This window comes from Episyrphus balteatus, chromosome 3 (assembly GCF_945859705.1).
Source record: "Episyrphus balteatus chromosome 3, idEpiBalt1.1, whole genome shotgun sequence".
Taxonomy (NCBI): domain Eukaryota; kingdom Metazoa; phylum Arthropoda; class Insecta; order Diptera; family Syrphidae; genus Episyrphus; species Episyrphus balteatus.
In genome coordinates this window covers 12,166,180-12,189,493 of record NC_079136.1, presented here as the reverse complement: position 1 = coordinate 12,189,493, position 23,314 = coordinate 12,166,180, and the positions used below count along the sequence as shown (strand labels likewise).

At 31.7% G+C, this 23,314-nt stretch overlaps 1 protein-coding gene and 5 non-coding genes across 6 annotated transcripts; 3 read left to right on the top strand and 3 right to left on the bottom strand.

Moving 5' to 3' along the window:
- Window positions 1–1,081, bottom strand: LOC129916209 (uncharacterized). Its single transcript, XM_055996041.1, has one exon. It carries the CDS (start codon window positions 975–977, stop codon window positions 78–80), a length of 900 nt encoding a protein of 299 aa, XP_055852016.1. The 5' UTR covers window positions 978–1,081; the 3' UTR covers window positions 1–77.
- A 210-nt stretch (window positions 1,082–1,291) lies between these two features.
- Trnaq-cug (transfer RNA glutamine (anticodon CUG)) lies at window positions 1,292–1,363 on the bottom strand. The gene has a single exon. It is a non-coding gene; the product is annotated as a tRNA-Gln (tRNA).
- A 6,963-nt stretch (window positions 1,364–8,326) lies between these two features.
- On the bottom strand, window positions 8,327–8,398 carry Trnaq-uug (transfer RNA glutamine (anticodon UUG)). Its single transcript has one exon. It is a non-coding gene; the product is annotated as a tRNA-Gln (tRNA).
- A 5,244-nt stretch (window positions 8,399–13,642) lies between these two features.
- Window positions 13,643–13,714, top strand: Trnaq-uug (transfer RNA glutamine (anticodon UUG)). Its single transcript has one exon. It is a non-coding gene; the product is annotated as a tRNA-Gln (tRNA).
- A 1,452-nt stretch (window positions 13,715–15,166) lies between these two features.
- Trnaq-uug (transfer RNA glutamine (anticodon UUG)) lies at window positions 15,167–15,238 on the top strand. The gene has a single exon. It is a non-coding gene; the product is annotated as a tRNA-Gln (tRNA).
- Window positions 15,239–21,854: 6,616 nt separating this feature from the next.
- On the top strand, window positions 21,855–21,926 carry Trnaq-uug (transfer RNA glutamine (anticodon UUG)). Its single transcript has one exon. It is a non-coding gene; the product is annotated as a tRNA-Gln (tRNA).
- Window positions 21,927–23,314: the final 1,388 nt, after the last annotated feature.

Below are 23,314 nucleotides of genomic sequence, written 5' to 3'. Positions count from 1 at the left end.
TTTTTCTTTATTAAAAGAATTTATTGCCTTCCAAATAAAGTTGGGACTTAAGCTCCAATTTTTTTTTATAATTTTCTCTAAAGACATGATTCTCCTTCAGCAACTTGACATTGTTCAACGTGTTTTTCCTGATTATTGTCTCCGCAACAGGGTGTATCCTCATGCGCCAGAGATTCAATTTTTACAGTTTGAGCTTTCATCTTATCTTGCCACTCTAAAACTTTGTGTCCACAAGGATCAGGTTCTTCCAGAGTTACTTTCTGACCTTCCTCAATAAGTCGCTGTTTAAATCTGTAGACTTTTTCATCTTCTTTTGGTAAAACATTTGCATATAATTTAAAGCTTTTTCCATCCAAAGTTTTGCATTCCTTACAAAAGCAACAAGTACAATTGAACTTTTTGTCTTTCTTAAGACCTTCTTCAATACGTTTAATGAAGCTACAATAAGCTGTCTTGATTCTATTTTCTAATTTCTTTCGTTCAACTTCTCTTAAACCTTCCGAACAAGCATATACTTCTGCAGTCTTTTCAGCAGCACGCATCCATTGATCTTGGTCTACAAAATCTGGATTGTAATTATCAGCAGTTTGTTTGTAATAAAAGGCTTTGAAAGCCTTCTTTATAATTGAATAAGCCAGATGTGCTTCAGTTCGATTCATTCGACATTTTCTACCCAAGTCGTAGAATAAATCTTCTTTTCGTAATTTTTTTCGTAGGACATCACAAACAGGATCGGCAACTATTTGATAATGAAGAAAACCGAAGATTATAACATCACCTGCAGCCTTGGCTTTGCATTCATGAATTCCACAAATTGATAAAACTCGGACAATGGTTTCAGAACAATCGAGTATTCTTTCGATGAATTTAGTTGATTTGCTAAGTTGACGAATGCAATTGCATGGTGGTTTGGGTGGATTATGAAAACGGGCACATTCCTCGTTGTCGCACAAGCATTGACATTCAAATTTGCTCATTTTTAACGATTTTTTTTTTTGTGATAAATTTAATTTTTAAACAATTTTTTTTTTTTTTGAAATTTAAATATTTTTAATTTTATAATGTTTGAAGTTTAGATCAAATAAAGAAGTTTTATAATCTGCACTGTGTAGTTACTTTTTCTACTTGTTCCTGGTCTCAAGTCCAAGTAAAAACGAACCAATTTTCTATCATCTGTTTACTTTTAAAACAAAGAAAACAAGAACATATTGGTAATTATTGAGCTTTTCGAGATAATCATCACATCAAGTTTTCCTTTTAGACAAAAAAAAAATTAAAAAAAAAACTTTTTAGGTTCTACCGAGATTTGAACTCGGATCGCTGGATTCAGAGTCCAGAGTGCTAACCATTACACCATAGAACCTTACGACATCCTGTGGTCAAATTTCAGTGTGGTAAATTAGGCAATTATTCAGTTGTTATAATTTTGTAAGTGGATTTGAAAATTGAATGCGCTTGTATTTGTGGGGTAGTGAATCGCCCATTTCCCATATACTACAGGAAATAGGGAGCTGAAAATGGGTCATCTGAGAATTTTTGGAAAGGATTTGAATTTGATATTTCATATAAAGAGGCGCATTAAGAGGAACTTAAAAATATATTTTTTTTGTCTCAAAAACGTGTGATTTGGCCGCCATTTTGAAAAATGCGTTTTTGCGATTTTCTCGGCTTCTGTTTATCGTAGAATTGATTTTTTTGTCTCGTTTTGTAGAAGAACGTATTCTTAAATTTTTTTATTAAATAATTTTTTTTGTAAAGTTTCTGTATTAAAAGTTATTGACGAAAACATGTAAAATTTTCGGTGATGATCGTGGTTTTTACACTTCTATTCATTTTAGGTTCATCTAAGGGAAATAGTTCTCATAATAACATTGATACAACTCTAAATTTCCTACATTTTGGTATATTAAGTTTTCTTGTACGTCCAAAACTATTTCAGTTATAACCTGACGAAATCAATATTTTGGTTGGCTACAATGAAATTCTGGTGAAAAAAAATTACATTTTTTTTTTGCAGAAGAACCAAAATATACTTTTCTGAATGTTTTTAGGGTGCTGATTTTGAATCCGAAGTGTGAAGAAAAAATTTATTGGCCTTAGTTTTTGAAATATTACCGTTATAAAAGCCAAAGACTAACTCAAATTTATCTCATAAGTAAGCTTAAACTTAAGATATCTCAGTCAATAAAAGAGATATCGGAAAGATTTAAATAGTTTTTGGAAGAAAAAAAGCAGTTTTTAGAGACATAATTACAAATAGTTCTGAAATAAATTGCTACACATTATAGCTCAACCTCAAAAACTATAAAAATAACGTTTTTTTGCGTTTTATAACGGTAATATTTCAAAAACCAAGGCCAATACATTTTTTCTGACTTCGGACTCAAAATCAGCACCCCAAAAACATTCAGAAAAGTATATTTTGGTTCTTCTGGAAAAAAAAAGTTTAATTTTTTTTCAACAGAATTTAATTGTAGCCAACCAAAATATTGATTTCGTCAGGTTATAACTGAAATAGTTTTGGACATACAAGAAAACTTAATGTACCAAAATGTAGGAAATTTAGAGTTGTTTCAATGTTATTATGAGAACTATTTCCCTTAGATGAACCTAAACTGAAGAAAAGGGTAAAAATCGCGATCATCACCGAAAATTTTACATGTTTTCGTCAATAACTTTTTATAGAGAAACTTTACAAAAAAAAAATTTTTAATAAAAAAATTTAAGAATATGTTATTCTACAAAACAAGACAAAAAAATCCATTCTACGATAAACAGGAGCCGAGAAAATCACAAAAACGCATTTTTTAAAATGGCGGCCAAACCACACGTTTTTGAGACAAAAAAAATATAGTTTTATGTTCGTCTTAATGCGCCTCTTTATATGAAATATCAAATTCAAATCCTTTCCAAAAATTCTCAGATGATTCCCTAATGCCTAATGGCGATTAAAGAAGTACTGACTTGGCTCAAAGAAAACGTGATATCTACATCGGATATCCGCATCTTCTCTGATAGCCAGGCCGCCCTTAAATCGTTAGCTTCGGTTTCCACAAACTCCGTTACTGCCCGCGACTGTCGATCATCTCTCATGGAGATGTCAGAACAGTTTAACATTCACCTTTTCTGGGTGCCGGGTCACAGAGATATTCTGGGAAACTGTGAAGCAGACGAACTCGCCAGAAATGGAACTCTAATACCAATTTTACCCAATAAGGCAAATATTGGTATACCAATCGCAACGTGCAAACTCATGCTGAAGCAAGAAGCTATAGAGGCAACAAACATACGATGGTCAAACATTATAACTTGCCAAACGACCAAGCAGATCTGGCCTAGGCTAGATCCAAAACGTTCAAAAAATTTGTTGTCTCTAAGCAGATTGCATATCAGCTCTGTAATAGGTGTCTTAACAGGACACTGTCTCATAGGTAGACACGCCATAAGACTTGGCGTAATCTCTAACGACTTCTGTAGAAGTTGCCTTGATGAGGAAGAAGAAGAAACAATCCAACATCTTCTCTGCTCATGTCCTGCCCTTTCCAGTAGACGTAAAAAATACCTGGAAAAATATTTCTTAGAAGATACCAGTGAGCTAATCAATACTGACATCTTCAACCTTCACCGCTTTATTAAAAGCTCCAACTGGTTTAATTAGTGAGGAATTTCCTCACAAAATCATGGTATCACAACGGACCAATAAATGGTCTAAGTGTGTCAGTTGTTTTCCTGACAGCCATTTCTACCTAACCTAACCTAACCTTCCCTAATGCCTGTAGTGATAGAAGCTACCAGATTTAGGGTTGTGGGTTGTTTTGAAAAGTGGTTGAATCCTTCTTCTACGTACTATGCAAATGGCTTACTAAAAAGTTGGCATTTGTTCATAATGGAATGTGAAGGAAAGTCGTGTCATATGATAAAGTTGTAATTTTCAGTATTTCATGAATTGTTACATCGGACTTAATTTTATTGTGACATTGGACTGTACTGAAAGTAAATTTTCTTAAAGGAGGCTTTTGGAATGTGGGGTTAGCAAAGTTAAAATGCTTAAATAATACCAAAGAGACAACAGGAAATGGCTTTAATACGATGTCTATTGGGAGAGAAATTCGCGCAAAGTGAGATTTTTTTTTAAACACACACGTTTGACGTGCTTTTATGGTTTATATTGAATTTATGGATTGAGGGAAAGTTGAAAAAAAGAACTGATTTGGATTTTCAGAAGAAAAGATGATTAAAAGGGAAAAAGTTGTTAAAGGTTCAAATTGTTTTTAAAGAACATAAAAATTCAAAAGCGTAGAAGATGAATATTTTCTTATTGGAAAGTAATGCCGAATACTGAATAGTGGCCGAATATTCGAGGCATTTCAAAAATTTGTATTTAAACGGTCATTTTGAAACATTAATAAAATGGTGATAAAGAAGAATACCTAACTTTTAATGCGTGTACATAAAGTAAATACAACTATGTAAATTAAGATTAAGAGTTTACCATTTTATAAAGATTTTCATAAGTCTTATTCAAAATTACTATTTCTCTGTAAAAAATGGGAAAAGAAATCGAGAACAATTACTGAAACACTGATTCATGGTAAAAGTAGCTTTAATATTAAAGCATTTTATCACAGAAAATTTAAGACATGTATACTTAGTAAAAATTTTTTTTTTTTTTAAGGAATTTTTTAAAAAAAGATACAATTTGTTTATATTATTTCTTACGCACCTTTTTTAATGATTTTGACCACGAAACGAAGTATACCATACCATGTGATTTATTGTACAAAAAGGAATTTTTAAAAACATAATTGAAAATTATTATTACAGCCTGAAGAAACCTATCGAATCAAGCTTCAAAAAGTTGCACATACACCACAGTGACCCCATAATAAAAAAAGTGTATCGCTGATTTAATAATGAAACAAGAACGTTGTTTTTAATACAGTCAAATAAGGAGAAAAAAGGGGTAAATCTCGGAATGAATATTAGTAGAAATTTTTTTTGCTCAATATCTTCCTTTTGCCATTCTATAACATATCTCAAAAGTCTAGAAAAATCTCATGTTCGCTTGTCGCGATTTCAAGGTCAAATCGCGAAATGGAGATTTTCAAAATTAGCAAAAATAGGCTATGGTATTATATACACATATGATACATGATTTCAAAGTATTTTTTAATGCTGATTCCAAAAAATCTAAAATCAAGACAATTTGACGTCTCTGGAAAAAGTTATACCTGTTTTTCATCTGTCAACTCATATTATTATAACAGTTGCAAACTTACTGCCGAAAAACCCTTAAAAGTTATGGTAGATGAACCAAATTTTGCATGAAGATTTTAGAATCCATCATTATTAAAAATCAAAACAATCCCTTACAAAAAATATATATACCTACGAAATAATGGTATTTTTTGATGGAGGGGCAAATTTTAGGATATGCTCTAAAGAAGATTCTTGTTCATCTTAGGAATAAGTGCTAATAGGCTATTCTTTTCATTTTAATCTTTGTTTGGATATTCTTTAACTACCCTCAAAAATCTAAAAAAATCTCATGTCCGCAAGTCCTAATTTTCTTGGATTGAAAATAAGGTGCAGATTTTAAAAAATTGAAAAACTACACTTCAGATATTTGTGTCAGATCAACATGAATAAGATGCATTACTTTTCAGGGATGGTCAGGTTGACTTGTTTGTGAGTTTTGTTGGAATAAGTGTTAAAAAATACCTTTAAATCATGTCGCTTATGTTGGTATACATATAAAAATTTAAACTTTTCTTATTAATTTTTTAAAATCTGCACCTTATTTTCAATCCAAGAAAATTAGTTTTGTTGGAATAAGTGTTAAAAAATACCTTTAAATCATGTCGCTTATGTTGGTATACATATAAAAATTTAAACTTTTCTTATTAATTTTTTAAAATCTGCACCTTATTTTCAATCCAAGAAAATTAGGACTTGCGGACATGAGATTTTTTTAGATTTTTGAGGGTAGTTAAAGAATATCCAAACAAAGATTAAAATGAAAAAATTAGCCTATTAGCACTTATTCCTAAGATGAACAAGAATCTTCTTTAGTGCATATCCTAAAATTTGCCCCTCCATCAAAAAATACCATTATTTCGTAGGTATATATATTTTTTGTAAGGGATTGTTTTGATTTTTAATAATGATGGATTCTAAAATCTTCATGCAAAATTTGGTTCATCTACCATAACTTTTAAGGGTTTTTCGGCAGTAAGTTTGCAACTGTTATAATAATATGAGTTGACAGATGAAAAACAGGTATAACTTTTTCCAGAGACGTCAAATTGTCTTGATTTTAGATTTTTTGGAATCAGCATTAAAAAATACTTTGAAATCATGTATCATATGTGTATATAATACCATAGCCTATTTTTGCTAATTTTGAAAATCTTCATTTCGCGATTTGACCTTGAAATCGCGACAAGCGGACATGAGATTTTTCTAGACTTTTGAGATATGTTATAGAATGGCAAAAGAAAGATATTGAGTAAAAAAAATTTCTACTAACATTCATTCCGAGGTTAAACCCTTATTTGACTGGATTATTTTTTGTTTTTGACTTTCTCAAAAATGTTTATATTCTTAGCTTCTTTTGAAGTGAATTCGATATGTTATTGAACTTTGGAAAAAATTTCAGCGAATAATTGCATTATTAAAAATATTTATGTTCTATGTACCTATACCACAATAGAAAAAAAGAGAAGTAGGTACACCAGAAAAAAATACATTTTTTCACGTATGTACTTTTTTTTTATTTTTTCAACAAAACACATACAAAAATTTATAAATAGCAATTCTCATATTTTTTGAAAGATTAGTTTTCTACATAGTCAAAAGCACAAACTTATCACATTTGCATTGTTCTTTCATCACAGAATTTCGTTTTGGCTTCTCACAAAAAACAAAGGCTCCTAGTTTCCAACATCTTCACTTGTAGAAAAAGATCATAGCTGACTTCCAGAAACATAATAATGGTACCGAAATATTGAAGAATATTTTTTTTAATTTTTCACGATTTAAAAAAAAAAACAAACTTTTGAAAAAAAAAAATCAATAGAAATAAAATGCACGACTGGGGTCGCACGTACTTGCTCTTATGCTAAAAGTTACTCTAATGTTAAAGCTTTTTATTCAACAAAATTAGGGAAAATTTAAAATTTGATATTTTTATGGAATTTTATAATACCTAGTGAAAAAACTAATTGACTAAAGACCATTTTAATTGATGTCTAACAAAAAACCAAGTATGACATTTTATTACTTGTATAAAAAAGTATTTTTAGAAAAAAATTTCGAAAATCGTTAGAGCCATTTTTTTAAAAAATAATTTTTTATATGTAGGTATGTATATACAAAATTTCTAACAATTTTCAAAAAAAAAATTGGTATGCCATTTTTAAGAAATAACTAATTTACACATAAAAACAAAATTTCAAAATTTTTCAGCAACCCGTTTTCAAAAAATTGATTTTTCAAAAAAAAATTTTGAAATATTTTTTAAAAATCCAAACATGCATTTTTGGAAAATTTTCTAAAATTACCTTTACCTAAAGGCTTTTGCATAAAAATTTTCGTTGGAATCGGGTTAGTTTTGTACGAGATATTTAGAAACAAAAAAAAAACCGTTCTATGACAGGTACCGTTAATAACGGTACAAAAAATATTTTTGTTATTTTAAAAGTTGGCTCTTATGTATAGTAGGTACTACACACAAAAATTTTAATCAAAAAAAGCAGAAGCAAACTCTCAAGTTTGGTCTGCAATCTTCTACTTTTTAGGGAAGTTGAAAACTGAAGGTTGATCAACTTTCCAGTTTAAAATCGAAAGCTTAAAACGTCAACTTGGAGTGAATAAAACCGAATTCGGAAGTTGAGGATAAAAATCCTCAAGTTATGTTCAACTCCGAGTGAAAAAAATGTCCCTAAATTAGGAACAATTTTCAAAAAATCATTTCTGGATTAGAAAACAAATCTATTATGACCTATTGCCGAATGAAAAGAACCACATAACACAAACCACACTTGCAAACATTCCCCGTACCATATACCCCTTGCCACATTTAACTGCAACATGCAGCATTTTAAGTGTCACATGCTGCATGCTAAATGCCACGTGCCACATTCCACATGCAAAATAAACATTTAAGATATAAAGAGAATGGCAATTGGCAATATTTTTTATTTTTGGTGATAACGGTTGACTTTTTCTTTTAATAAAACTCAAAAACTGTTTTTTTTTTTTAAACAAAAGTCATTTAATTAATAATTTAAATCTTTCAAAAAAAAAAAATTCAAAAAAAGATATCAGGTTCTACCGAGATTTGAACTCGGATCGCTGGATTCAAAGTCCAGAGTGCTAACCATTACACCATAGAACCGTTATGATCACGTGCTCTCTATAAAATACCTGTGCACTGTGTTAATATCTATTAATTTTGATTATAATTAATTTATTCAAGGTAAATAAAAGCTTTCTGAATAAATTTATTTTTGTATTGTTTTTTTTTTTGTATGAAGAAGAAAAAGTTATCCAAATTCAATTTAAAAATAGTAACAAAAATAGTAAACTTACAAAAATAATGAGTAAATCATAAAAAAGCCTAATCAATTAAAAGTTATTAGGTATGCTGATGTTTGCATAGATATAAAACAGAATTAAAAAAACCTTATCTACGAGAAAAGTGAAAAAAAAAACATAAAAAGAATAAACAGTAGTTGTGTAATTCGTTCACAATGTATCGTTCGAGAGAGCTATTGATTAAGAATTACAAATATTGTTATGTTAGAAATGAATAAACATCGTCATCTGGTTGCTATATAAAATAAAAATTTACAAAACATAATTCTTATCAACCCCCAAACCCTTGAGAATTGAGACGGCTAATCGGGTAGTAAATCACTTAACACCGTATTAAGTTGTCACAAATAGCAAAATGATGCTACTACTTGTAATCGGAATTGAAGGGGAATCACCAGTTCAATGAGTCGAAAAGTGATAACAGAAATTTGGCTCATCGAAAAGGGTGACTTCTTTTAGTTAAAAAATATTTTATTGCATTGTAAAAGGCACTCATATTTTGAAAGTTATATCTATTTTAGTCCCAAGGCGATTTTAATAACCTTCATTAGACGTAATTATTTCGACAAAAGTAGGATAAATGCTGGTGGAAAAGTTGACAGGACTATGCATCTTCTTTAACTGTTTTTTTCTTTGGAAACTCTACAAAATGTGTTATTAAGATCAAAAGTTTGTATGGTAATATCCTGAACTTTTATAAGAACGGCTTAATTCTAGTCTTCATCAAATTTCTTATCCATAACAACTCTGTACTTTGAAGTTCTAGAAATCGATTATTTTTAATGTATCCCATTTCTTCCAATTCGTGATTCAATTTGTCTCTTTTTAGTCCTTTAAATCAATACTGCAAGTCCTTTTCTTAATTCGAAAAGAACTCAATTCCACTGAGTAGTTATACAATTTACTCTACAAAACATAAGATAGAATGGACTTTTAATTGCCCAATAAATTGTCCATACCCAATTGGGTTGTCGCAATTATTTCCCAATCTGGCACTCAATAAATTTAAATCATCACTTCGCATATTGTACGCGGATAACTTCACGATGACTACAACTCTACACATATTTTCTTGAAATCGCGTTCCTTTTTGGATTGAAAAATCCTATCAAACAGAAATACCAGGCCGTAAGCCTTTATACCGCGTACCTATAAAATATATCCGCTCTATACTCTGGATGTAATATTGGTCCTCATCAATGTCACGTCATTGTCGTGCACAAGCAATTTGCTTCATTCTTCATTCGGTTTTTACTGATTCTTACATCCGAATGGCATCTCTTCTCTTCTATCTCTGTCTTTCAGTGTATAGTTTAGTGAAGATACGTTTTCCACGTATCCATCTATCGCCTAATGATAAGATACCAATCGAGAATAATTTCCAATCCTGCATCAATTGATAGACAAGTAAAATCCAATTAACTCCAAATACGTGGCATGCACTTGCTTCCTTTTCGTTTTCGAATCTTCGATTTTGTACGGATTTGATTCCTTCTTTCTTGTGTCTTCTTGTCTTTATAGCCCATAGTCTGGTCTGGTGCACCTGAGAAAAGATAGCTTAGAGCAAAGAAACACATAAAAACCTATGAGATTACCTCTTAGCACGCATGACATGCAGTTTTCCAACATTGCGTACAGAAGAGCAAGTCGTATCAGCAGGAGCGAATATGTGTTTTGCTGCAGTCACCAGGCCTGAGGCAACTCTCAGCCAGCGTGAGCAACCTCCAAGGGGCATCTATCGAGGTGATCTATAACACCAACTGTGCCCACTGAATGGCGATGCTGTGCAGAGATACCATCCAGGCCACGAAGAATCGTCATCGTCCCGCACAGCACCGAATCAGTATATTGGCGGAGCGACCGCGGCGCGGTGGCGGCTTCCTGCAAATAGATGTTTTCATTAAAAAGGAAACGGCCCAAACAGTTAAATGGCTATTACTGCAGTTTAGATTTGCTAAAAGTGCCACCACACAATTTACCAAATCATGATTGCGTTCGTATACCTAGATTTTGTCGTACAGTGGGACAAATTGTATGGAAGAGTTTAGCAAAAATTAAAAAAAAGATTAGAGATTTGATCTGGTATCACGGTCTTGAGAAGTTTTTAACTGGGGTTTTTACACCAAAAGTGTATTCGTATACTTTGTCGTACATTAGGGCAAATTGTATAGAAGAGGTTAACAAAAATTTAAACAAAAGGTTAGTGACTTGATCTGGTCTTGAGACTTATCAGAAGCTTTTAACTCGGATATTTCACGTGTATTCTTATACATTATCGTACAGTGGGGCAAATTGTATGGAAGCGTTAAGCAAAATTTAAATTAATGATTAGAGCCTTGCTCTGATTAAACGGTCTGGAGACTTATCAGAAGCTTTTAAATGGATTTTAACACTAAAAATTTTATTCGTATGCTATGTCGTACAGTGGGGCTAATTGTATAGAAGAGGTTAACAAAAATTAAGAAAAGAAATTAAAGATTTGCTCTGGTTGTACGGTCTTGAAACTTACCAGAAGCTTTTAACTGGGTTTTTACATCAAAAGTGTATTCGAATAAGCTTTGTTGTACACCGGGGCAGTTTGAATAGAAGAGTTTAGCAAAAATTAAAAAAAAAAAAATGGAGAGGTTTGACGCTGGTATCAGGGTTTTGAGATCTAGAAGAAGCTTTTAACTGGGTCTTAGGAGTAAAAGTGTATTAGTATACTTTTAGGTACAGTGGGGCAAATTGTATTTTACAAAAATTAAAAAAAAGATAAGATAAGAGACTTGCTGTGGTTTGACGGTCTTGAGACTCATCAGAAACTTTTAACTGGGTTTTTACAACAAAAGTGTATTGGTGAACTATGTCGTATAGTGGCGCAAATTGTATGGAAGAGTTTAACAAAAATTTTAACGAAAAAATTAGAGACTATCTATGGTTTTACGGTCTTGAGACTTATCAGAAGCTTTTTACTGGGTTTTTACTCCTAAATTGTATTCTTATACATTGTTGTACAGTGGGGCAAATTGTATGGAAGAGTTTAACAGAAATTTAAAAAAAAAAAAGATTAAAGACTAGCTCTTGTTTCGCGGTCTCGAGAGAAGCCTGGAAACCTGTGCAAATTCAAGGAAGCCTGCACTGAAAAGTGAAGACCTTGCTAAAAAATCTCAAAAATCTCCAAAATATAGCAATTCTCAGATAAAACTAAATCAGGTCAAAATCAGTTTGCAACTTTTTATTCTTTTGCCCCACTGTGCTCCTACCATTGCCATTTGTATTGCACGAAGACAATCACACAAAAATTGGCATCACCACATCTTCGCGTAATGATATCAAGAGACCTGCTCCCAGGCTCTAGTGTCTCTGCTGGTTTGAACCAGTTGAGTGACTTTCTGGGTGCTTATGCTATATCACTCATGCTCCGAGTCAATATACAGCGATGTTACGACTGGTGGATGACCAAAATGGCACCAATGACGAGTGCTGCCACGACATCTGCAAGTTCGAGTAGCTAACAACAACAACAACAAATGTTCATCTTGATATGTGTTTTGCGCGCCATTAATTAGTCATTTCGCTATTTGTAAATGGAGACGGGTGCCTGGCATTAACCAGATTCCGAGTAAATTGCCCCAGCACCAGTTTATAGCTGAGAAGCCACAGGAGTCTCTCTTGGGTTCGATATTGTTTTTTTTTCTTTTTTTGCTGATTTTTTTCCCTCTTCGTGTTGTGCGATTTTTTTTTTTGTAATATGGCGTGTAGGCTGGTTGAAAAAGCTGCCCACAATAATAGAGCCTAGCTAGAGGAAGGTATAGAGAGCGTATATGAGTGCAACATGTGTGTAGGTATATTGTTAAACATTTAGTCGAAGTTGTTGGCGCTTTTTTCTCTGCAACAACCAGCCAATGTGCCAAAGTTGGAGTTGTGTCGCTGGCTTTTTTGGACCGATACTGATATCTAGCTAGAGAATACCTTCAAAGGTGTATGAGTGTGACTCGCTCTGTCCGCCTTTATTCCACCTGAAACAGTGTGTGGTTGGATGGTGTGTATAGTATAATGGTGGTTTATAGCTGATGGGGGTATTATATCGGTCCTTAGGGATCTGTTCAGTGACACACTATTAGCTTTATGTGAGGTTTGGTATGAATAACGCGTTACTCTATCTATCTTATACCTTTAGCTAGACTAGATACGCGTACGTACAAATATCTCTTATAGCCAAAAGCGAGTCAGACTGTAGGATTTTATTGGAATTAATTCTTTGACGAAGTGGCGATGTGTTGTGTGTGCATTATATTAAAGCTAAGTAGTTGGGAAAATTAAATATATATAAATGGTGTACATTAGTACACGTTAGCACGATGTCACGACTATTGACACTTCTGTCACATGCCAGTGCAAAATGAAGTTGGTTTGATTTCTGAAGTGACGACACATATCTTTGCAGAGGTAGACCAAAACAACAACAAAAAATTGCCTGCAGAAAACTTTCCAGATTGCATGCTGAATGCGTAATGATCATATTGCCTTATTAGATAGAAAAAAAAGTTTCTCTCTTAATTTTTTATTTTATTTTTAAAGAAAAAGAATAAATTATTCACATAAAGTGGAATTCTACTTTGTATAAGAAAATCTTTATATGTTAAAAAGGGTTTTATGGTAATGAAGATATATAAAATAAATAAGGACATTAAAAGGTAAATTAGTTTAAGTTGTTTAGAATTGTTGTTGAGCATAAATTGAAATGTAGTCATTAAGAATAACAACCTTATAGGGAAATTGTTGTTAATAAGATAAACTAGTTAATAGGTTGTTACTTAAATGATTTACAAGAAAAAATTACTGATGAATAAGGACAATTGTAGAAACTATACATCACATCTAAATAAGATCATATTGACATGGTCACGTATTTTACTTTGTACGCAAGATTATTTTAGATTGTAATTTCTGCCTGTCTTAACTCATACGTATACTATTGTTTTTATTTCTTTATTTAATTTATACATAGCTTTAAAATCAACGTATTTTTCAAAATGTTGATTGAAAAACAGCTGATCACATCGGTTCTATGGTGTAATGGTTAGCACTCTGGACTTTGAATCCAGCGATCCGAGTTCAAATCTCGGTAGAACCTTCAAAATATTTTTTCTCTTTTTTTTCTGTTTTTCTAGCTAAAATCATTTTTTATTAATTTTTTTTATATTTTTTTTTTTTTTTGAAAAAAGTGGATGTGAACTGTGAGACACGAAAAGCAAAACGGTATGAAAATAATCATTCACAGCACCACCCTTTAAAATTAAAAAAAAAGTTTATTGTTTCACCTCAAAATGTTAATACCGACCATGTCTATACAACATCTACAAAAAGAGCTAGAATTTTTTGAACCCAATCAGTTTTCATCAAAAAAGCAAAAAAAAATCTTTTTTCTCTTCTTTCCATTTTTTTAAATGACAACCTACATATATAAAATTTTAAATTATTTGGAAGCTTAGTATTTTACCTTTCAAATGACGCTTCAATCATATTTCTACGATGCCCACAAACAAAGTAAGAGATTTTTAAAGCCAACCATGTCAAAATTTCAAACGGAGATTACACTGGTTGGTCATCGGCAACAGATCTCCACATTTTTTTAGAGGTATTTTTAAAGTTTTTCAATATAAGATTGAATACCATGTTATGTGTGATATATCAAATGAATGGTACTATTTATCAGCATGCGTATTAAAGTTAAATACCATTTTTATGTGCTCTAGACCAAAAGATATAACGTGTTTAGGAAAACCGTTATCTCGGGATTTTGAATATAAAATTGATTGAAATTTCGCACAATTAAAGTTTATTTAATTTTCTACATATCTATACAGTATACATTTCATTCATCTATCAAATAAAACAAAACAGTTATGATCAATTGATTTTTCGTGCCGCTTTTTCGTTTCATCTTGTTTCAAATCACAACGATACTAAAGAAGTTTTCACTTCAAAAAGAAATACATTTGTGCTTCGAGCATTTTTCCCATTTAAATACAAATTTTAATAAAAATCGAAAAAATTGTGGATTAAAAAAATGTTATTGAAAGTAAAAAAAAAAATTGAAGGAAATATTGTGGAAAATTATTTAATGCTTACATCTATATTTTACTCTGAAATCTTATTTTCAATGCGAATCAATTCGATTTACAATAAAATTTATATATTTTAAATATTTTCATATCATTTAGAGGTAAAATTTTCGTTAAAAAAATAATTTTCACCAATTTGTTGTTGTTTCCAAAAAAAAATTGTTCTACCTAACTATTTTTTCTATGGACCTTATTAAAAAAACTTTAGATTCAGTACCTAACCTATGGTTCAGTACCTAGTAGGTACAACCTACCCACCTAACTATGCTTAAAAATAAAAATAATTTTCATTATTTTTTTCCTTTGTTTATTTAATTTAATTTCTTTACATATTTCTCGCAAACATAAATTAAAAAAATTCCTCTAAATTCAAAGAACTTGATAATATTTTGTGACATGTTGTGTGACATAATTTATGTCACACAACATGAAACATAATTTGGACAACAGCTGATCATAGCGGTTCTATGGTGTAATGGTTAGCACTCTGGACTTTGAATCCAGCGATCCGAGTTCAAATCTCGGTAGAACCTTGAGATATTTTTTTAATTGTTAAATAATTTTCGATGAAACGATTTCGTTTTTGAATTAAAAGAAATAACTAAATAAACAAAATAAGATTTTATCTTTGTTTATTTGTTGGTCGACGATTCCTCAACACTGTTTCAGTTGGTGAATTCTTAGGGTTATTTTCTTTTCCAATATTTCAAATAATCCCATTTACCTGTTTAAACTTTCAACTTCGTTTGACTAAAAACTCAGAAATTAATAATGAATTTCGTGAAAGTGGTCCTAATGAGCTTGAAGTAAAGCTTAAAAAAAAAGCAAATAAACGCATGAGCGGGTAGCACTTGGTCTTCTGTTTTGACAAATGAAATAATTGAAAATGATGTAATTATTCATACCTATTATTTTCACGTTGCGTTGTCCACATGCACTGTGGCGTATACGTGCTATTTTTTTGAATTTATTTATTGAATTTTTTTTAAAGTGCAAGTGAAAGAGGGGGAAAGAGAAGGTGGTTAATCGAGCCAAAATTCGTATGTTCATGTTATTTGGTGATATGGCATATTATTTTAAAGTATTTCGATGGAATGGAATGAGAACTAATACGACCACTCTAAAAAAATTGTTTGATAATTTAAGGTAGATACATATATTTTTGAGGATTAAATTAGTTTTAAACCCGAAAGGCATTAGTATTAAGAAAAATGAAGTAAAACTTAGAGTGCCCGTAAAGGGCCAGTTAGTTGTATATAATTGATAAGTAGGCTAGTTTTTGTGACTTTTTGACTAGCTTTAAGATAGTTTTAAGATGATGAAAAATAAAAATGAATTTAAAATTGAAGAAGGTTCGAATATTAGTGAACCATTGTTAAAAATTTTTGTACGGTAGAAAAATTTGCCACTATGGTTTTATTTGTTATTGAAATAAATAATCAAGATTTATTTTTTAATTTTCAAGTGATAACGTATTTATTGAAAGAAATGAGAGGATTTGCAACAAGTACCTACATACACTTGAAAAATTTATTAAAACTGTTCCAGTCGACATGATTAACAAAAACTAAAAGAGTTTAAACAAATATCCAAGATGAAAGATATTACTAGGCGTTTGAGTGTTGAAAATCGTTTTTATACCTTGCCGGGTTTTCATGGAAAGTAAATCAAAATTAAAAAAAAAAAAAAATTAAGAATTCTGGTTTACAAAGTTCTGCTAACTGTCTATCAAAATTGTACTTTTTAAAACAACAGCAAAAAAATTCCGTTGGTTCTGTTTTTTTTTCTTAAATTTTTTTTTATTTATGTTTGTGCAGTAGTGTGGTCCAAAAAATGTTTTTTTTTCGGTCGGGCCACCCGCTAAATTTGGTCCACTTATCTATAACGTTGTGAAAATTCAATTCGCTATCTTAACCGCAAGAGGGTGCTAGTAACAATTCAATTTTTAGGTTTTGTAGATAATCTTGAGTTTTTTTTGAACTTTTTTTTTTAAAACAAATATTTTATTTAAGTTTTACTCGTCTTTATAAACCATATAAAATATTTTTTTTCGAAAAAAAAGTGAGCCATTATAATTAATAATAGGTAATAAATAATAAGCAAAATGTGCAAATAAAAAGTCTGTGTTGTGTAATTTGGCAGCGGCCCCAGAAATTATTATTTCGAAACTTTTTTCAGAATGAGTACAACAAACACAACTTTCAAGCAATAACTTTAAATACCAAAAAATATTTTTTTTTTTACTTTTTTCCATAAAAATACAATTTTTCAAAATCGATCAGCACCCTCTTCTATATAAGATAGAAGGCTGAAAACAGAATGATACCAATAGGATGTGGAACCAAACTAGGGGGTGGCCCAACGTTTATTTGAAAATTTTATTTTTCCCATACAAGCGTGTGGTCCTTAAACCTTAATAGTTAAGGTTAATTTTCAATCTTTGGATTGATGCCAACATTTTTGCTCTGAACTGTACCCAGGGCAATTTTTAAGGGAGGCACGAATTTTTACTTTTGTCAAAGATGGTAGGGTTAAAAAAAGGGCGCTTTTGTGAAAGTAAAACTAATTTGAATAGGATGGAACGTCTTCGTCATTAAAAAAAATAGGACGTACAACAAGGGCACCCTTGCGGGAGCCATATAAAATAAACGAAAATTGGAGCACCTTTGTCCTTCAAAAAGAGTAAGCCACCGTGTTTTCTATCGTGTATTTTTTTTTTATGATTTTAAAAATAACTTGAAAAAGAAAGTTTTACTTTTGGAGAGGGAGCCTCCGTCACTTTAATTTTGCGGACCGGTAAGCCTTACATATTGGCGCCCGAGCTAGGACCATTATATAAACCAGAAATCAACCAATTTAATATAGAACAAGTATTTATTTTATTATAAATACGTCTTATTCTCTTAAGTTTTTTTGACTATAGTAATATTTTTTTAGAATATAAAAATAAACAAATTTTAAAAAGAATGCTTAGAATTTAGAAGTTTCCTTATAATTAGAATATTCAACGGAAACTACTATCCTAACATTTAACTTGAATGACCGATCTGCATCTACCCAAATTTTGGTCTTATATCCGGACCAGAATCAGTTCCCAACTAACACAACAGCTTATGTAAATGGAAATCTCGCAGGTAATGACTTTTATAAAGCTTATAGAGCTTGCATCAGAAACAAATTGTCTATATAGTTTCAAACTTGTTTAAGAATTTCTAAAAAGTTGTTTAGAAGTTAAGAGAAATTTTGTCTTAGAAAAGTCTTGGTTAACAAGTTTCTATAACTACTGTATCGAGTTTTTTGGGTAGACCTTAAAATCTCTTGGTAAAGAAGCTATAAATAAATTATCAATTTTTTTTTTTGATTTTTTTAAGCCCAGCGCAGTGTGTCTTCCACACGTTAAGAGTTCATAATCAATTTTTGCCTTGTGATGTTTATGAGCTATTTATTTAGGAAGTCCATAATAGGTTTCAATACCTAATCTCTTCTGTATTTCTTAGTTCAAACAATTCCTCCCCACCATATATTTTTTTTTTTCATTTTTTCTTCATTATGATTTTTTTTGTCAAAGGATGAGCACTCATAAATCTTGCGGCATGCCGCATTTCTTTAACACAATTTTTTAATGATTTCATAAATTTCAAAGCGCTATATTCTATTAGGTGGGAATTTTTTGTATCTCCTCTTCAAACAAAAAATATGATTTCTATATTTAGATCCAAGTTTATAGTCATAGACAAGACAAGTTAAAAGTGTCCAAACCACAACGTATAATTTCCATTAAATGTCATCTTCCGGTGTAAAACTTTTAGTTTCAATATACCGAACAAAAAAAAAAAAAACACACAAAAATAAAAAAAAAAGAAATGAAAGGTCGGCTTTTTTTGTTTTTCCTCCCCAAAAAAATAAAAACAGTTTGAGTTGAGATAAATAGCAACGCGAGGCCAATTCCAAAAGTGTCGCTTCCATTAACCACAAAATTTATTGCTTTTCTCTTTTCAATCCAGGATGAACGAGAAGGAACATCTTAATAATATGCACCAGGCAACACTAAACGCTTCTGTTGATGATGATGATCACGTCATCATCTACATTATCCAATTTCCAATCCACCATTCAAGTGGAGTATCATCATCAGTAGCAACATCGGCAACATATATAACTCGCTCCACTCCACCACCACCACGACGGACGAACTCCCAGATGCGCGCTCTCTAGAGCAAGGCAAGCATCATGCACTTGAGAATGCATTAGGGACGAGGTCGTAGAGCACCGGCAAATCCATATAAATAAAAATCTCATCCTCGGGAAAGTCAATAAATTAAGTGGCAAACACAGCGAAGTGATTTCCTCCTTCATCATTGCTCTCTGCGAGTCAAAGTGGCGGCATCGGCATAACAGAGAGAGAGCTCCTCACAAGGAGAAATATAATTCACGAGACAAAATCGCTGGGCTCTTCAAGTAGAACTAATAGAACTATTAAGATCCTATTAAATGATGGCAATGGCGATGGTGAGAGGGGACCACCTCACTTCCCCCAGCTGTTAAATAGTGCATCACGGATTATTAATTGCCTCTATTTTGCTTGATCTGTCGGAGGAGTTCCAGGGATGAGAGAGAGGGTGTCATGGTCCCGACAATTCTTCCTTCTTCCACCCTCCTTGGAACAAGCATTCTCTCTCCAGTGTGGCCCTTCAAAATTGAATTTACAGTTCGCTAAAGCGCCATTTGAGCTCAGTTCCATGAATCTTCTGGCTTTTTTCGGTTCGGGTTGCTCGATCGACCCATTTCACTGGGATAGCAAATGTTTGGGTATGTTTTACAAACATGTCACTTCTTCTGATGCCCCTCTTTATGTTTTTAAGGGAATGGGAGATGGAAAGAGATGTGTTTCTCTGACAGTTTGTGCTTATGTGTCAATTTTGTTTCGTTGGAGGAAGATTGTTTTTTTTTTTTTTTTTGTATAAATTCGTGTTCGCTTTCAGGGAGATAATTAATGAGTTGCACTTAATTTCAAGGCGTGCGGTATTTCGGTTAGTAATTAAGGCAATATCATATTTTATGCAAAGCATCAGAAGAACATGAAAATGATTTGATTAATTTAATATATGATTTTGGGGTACCATTAGATTTTGAGGATATAATTTATCAACATTTGCTCATTATTTTGTTGCTATTTTTGATACATTGATTGACGGAGGTAATATCTAAAGGAGATGGGGCAAAATTATATGGGACCTGGGCCATGAGCGTACATTTATGAGACTAGTCTCAATCAAAATGAAGCTGGAGGCCAATATTGTTTAAAACGTTAGTACCTCAACTAATATTTAACAACCTTTCATCTGACATCAAAACACCAATATACCACTTGTAGTTCTCATGATATTTGCATATAAAAGCGACAAGTAAGGGTTATCGGAACGAACTTTGGAGCCTTGTATCTCAAGACCCTGACTTACGATTTGAAAAAAAAAATTCATAGACTGAATAAACTAACCTCCAGCTTCCTTTGGAGAAGCCTCATTAATTTACGCTCATGGCCCAAAAACGGCCCATCTCCTTTAGCGGGTTTTTTTTGAAACCACAATACTAACTATACATCAATATAAACCGGCAAGTATTTTGAAATGAAATGAACGAAGCTTTTGAACTTCTTAAAACCCTTATTTGTTAACATCACAATCCGGCTAATTTAGACAACAAAATTGAAATGTCACATTTCCCCGGGAGTATTTCATGGAATAGGCCTGATTATGATGATAAGGTACAACTTACATAACTTCAACTTTTTGGATCGTTATATCTGAAAAACAGTGGCTCCTAGACAAAAAGTGCTTTAAAATTTGTTATAGATAATTACCACTTTACAATTTTTGCATTACAAATTTTATGATAAAATTTACTGTTTTGTCCAAATTCGTGTAACCTCGTTTTTGTGACATTTGACCTCAATTAAAATTTTTCCTTCTTGCAAGGAAGGTAATGAGCAAAAATTCATCTTTTCAAACCAAAACCATAACAAAAAAACAAACATTCATTATGCTATTACTATCAAACTACAAGATTGCATAATATTAACATAAATTGTTGTTAAAGTATTTCTTTAACACTTTAACTTGTGCTGCGGCAAGCAACAATATAATGATATGAGATGTCATTCCTAATTAACAATTAAATCAAAATTATGCAAGATCATCAACTATGCGTGAAAAAAAGGTGTCTCTATAGCTAATAATCCAATTTTGGTTTCTCAGATAAATATGCAAATTTTATGAATGATTTTCACGGAAACGCGATCTTAGCAAGCAAGTGACCGTGCGTTGTCACCCTCGCCGTCTTGCACCGTCCGCGTCCGTTTGTTCCGTCGTTGTCGATCTACGCGCTCGTTACAGTTGTGGCTCGTTGTCAGTTGAATAAAATTGTTTTGAAATAAATTACATATTAGCGCATGTTAAGCGAGACATTCACGATAGGATTGTCTGATAATTTCTTGATTTGTCACAGTGGTTTTGCTTTGCAGATTTCTTTTTTTTTTTAGATTTTGTTGGTTTCGTTTTCACGTGAATGCATTTTCACGAACTGAGGCCAATTACTGCACGCGATTGCATTTGGTATGCTGGTGATTGCTGGATGCAGCAAAATTTTGCACGAAATTATCAACGGTCAAAATGAAGTAGGTAATAAAGGCAATCTCAGCAGGAGCAATGGTAAAATGATGACTCATGAATATCAATTTTTAAACGTTTTTATTTTTGTTAAAAAAGATCGATACACTAATTTGTGGAAATTAAAAAGCATCTATGGATCAAGATTATTTCTTCCAAATTAGAAGTTTTGAAACAACATATTCCAAGGTTATGTAGAGTAATAAAATAATCTTTAAGATGCACATGATTCCCACTCTTAAGTCTAGACGAACACAAGCTTTATTATCTTATCTATTAGATGAAAACAAGAGTAAAGGGGTTTTCAGGGTGAATGCAAATAAGTAGCAAGCTATGAACTGTTTGATAAGCGGTTAGGTATTATAATTGTTTGCACAAGTGTTTTAACTTTATTTTTATTGCTTAGAACCTGTTGAATATATAGTTTTAATGGATTAAGTAGCTTAAAAATTTAGTTTAAAAACTGAATTATTTTGATCATAACGGTTCTATGGTGTAATGGTTAGCACTCTGGACTTTGAATCCAGCGATCCGAGTTCAAATCTCGGTAGAACCTGATATCTTCTATTTTGCCTAAAACTGCAATATTATTTGTTCGATTTTATGGAAATTGCAATTTTGAGGCTTATTTTCTTGATATTTTTATAATAAAAGATTTCAGCTTTGCAATCGGGAACCGCGAAGAATTTAATAATTTCGTCACGTTTATAAACAGTTGTTTCATTATTGGTTTACATTGTTTTATAACAAAAAGTTTTCCAAATGCTTTGATAAGAACGGATTTAATTTGATATAGTTACGGGTGTGACACTTTTAGGTACTCATAAGTTAATAATAATCTATTCATATTCAACTATAATTCAACAAAAATAGAATTCAAAGTTTATGAAATGAGTAATGGCCATGTCTTTCTTTCTTGATTAAGTTTCAGAATCTGATTTACTAAAACTTCGGGTGTGAAAAAAAAACACTTTATTTTCGAATAGTAAAATCAAACTTCAAAATATTGCATGTTAATTAACGTTTCAATTAATTATAAAACAAAATAAAAACTATAAAAAACTGTTGAAATCATTCGTTTTTCACTGCGACCGACACGGGTGTGACATTTATGATATTTAGCCCAGTCGAATTCAAAATTCGAATTCGAATTTCAAATGGAAAAAATTAGATCGTGCAATTTATTTTTCATAGGACGGTAGAGGGGATCACTGAGAGCTTAAAACCAGTTTTTGGGGAAAATCGACCTTGAGCCAAAGTCGCCATCTTGGATTAAAGGTAAAACACGTTTTAGTGAATAACTCGGCTATTTTTGATTTGACAAAAATTATATACTTAAAGCTTGTAGAAAATTTAATTTTCTATAACTTTAATCTTAATAAATTGTTCTATATGACCCATGTTTTTGGAGTTAATTTGAAAAAACTATACCCCTACTCAGCTTAAACTTTTTACCCGCTTTTTTAAAATTTTAACATCAACGCAATATGGGAGTGTTTTTATATGTTTTCGAGGATGAGAAATCTAGCTGCAATGTTAGTTTTTTACAAATTCCTGAAATTTTATAAACAAAAGGAACTATCTCAAAATCGGTAAGCGTCATTTTAAACAAAATGAGTAAATATTATAATTGATGTCTAGCAAGACAATTAAATCTTTGAAATTTTCAAATCAGTTCATTGATGCCTGAGATATGACCAATTGTTTATAATAAAAGATTAAAAGATATAACATCTCTCTATTTTCTCGATTCGTCCTTTCTTTTATTACCCCTTTTTTCTCCTGAGAAGCCGATATGTACCTCATGTACCACGTTGAACTTCCTCACAGTATTCCCTTGTAATGGCCAGGGTCTAGTAAAAAGACAGCTTAATGTGACCCACTGTCAATTAAAATCATGTCTTACCTAATTGAAAACAATAAACTTTGATGTTTTAAAAATTT

Bases quoted from the DNA above. Each gene is read 5' to 3' on its own strand.
- LOC129916209 (XM_055996041.1), bottom strand. From the start codon at position 977: ATGAGCAAATTTGAATGTCAATGCTTGTGCGACAACGAGGAATGTGCC.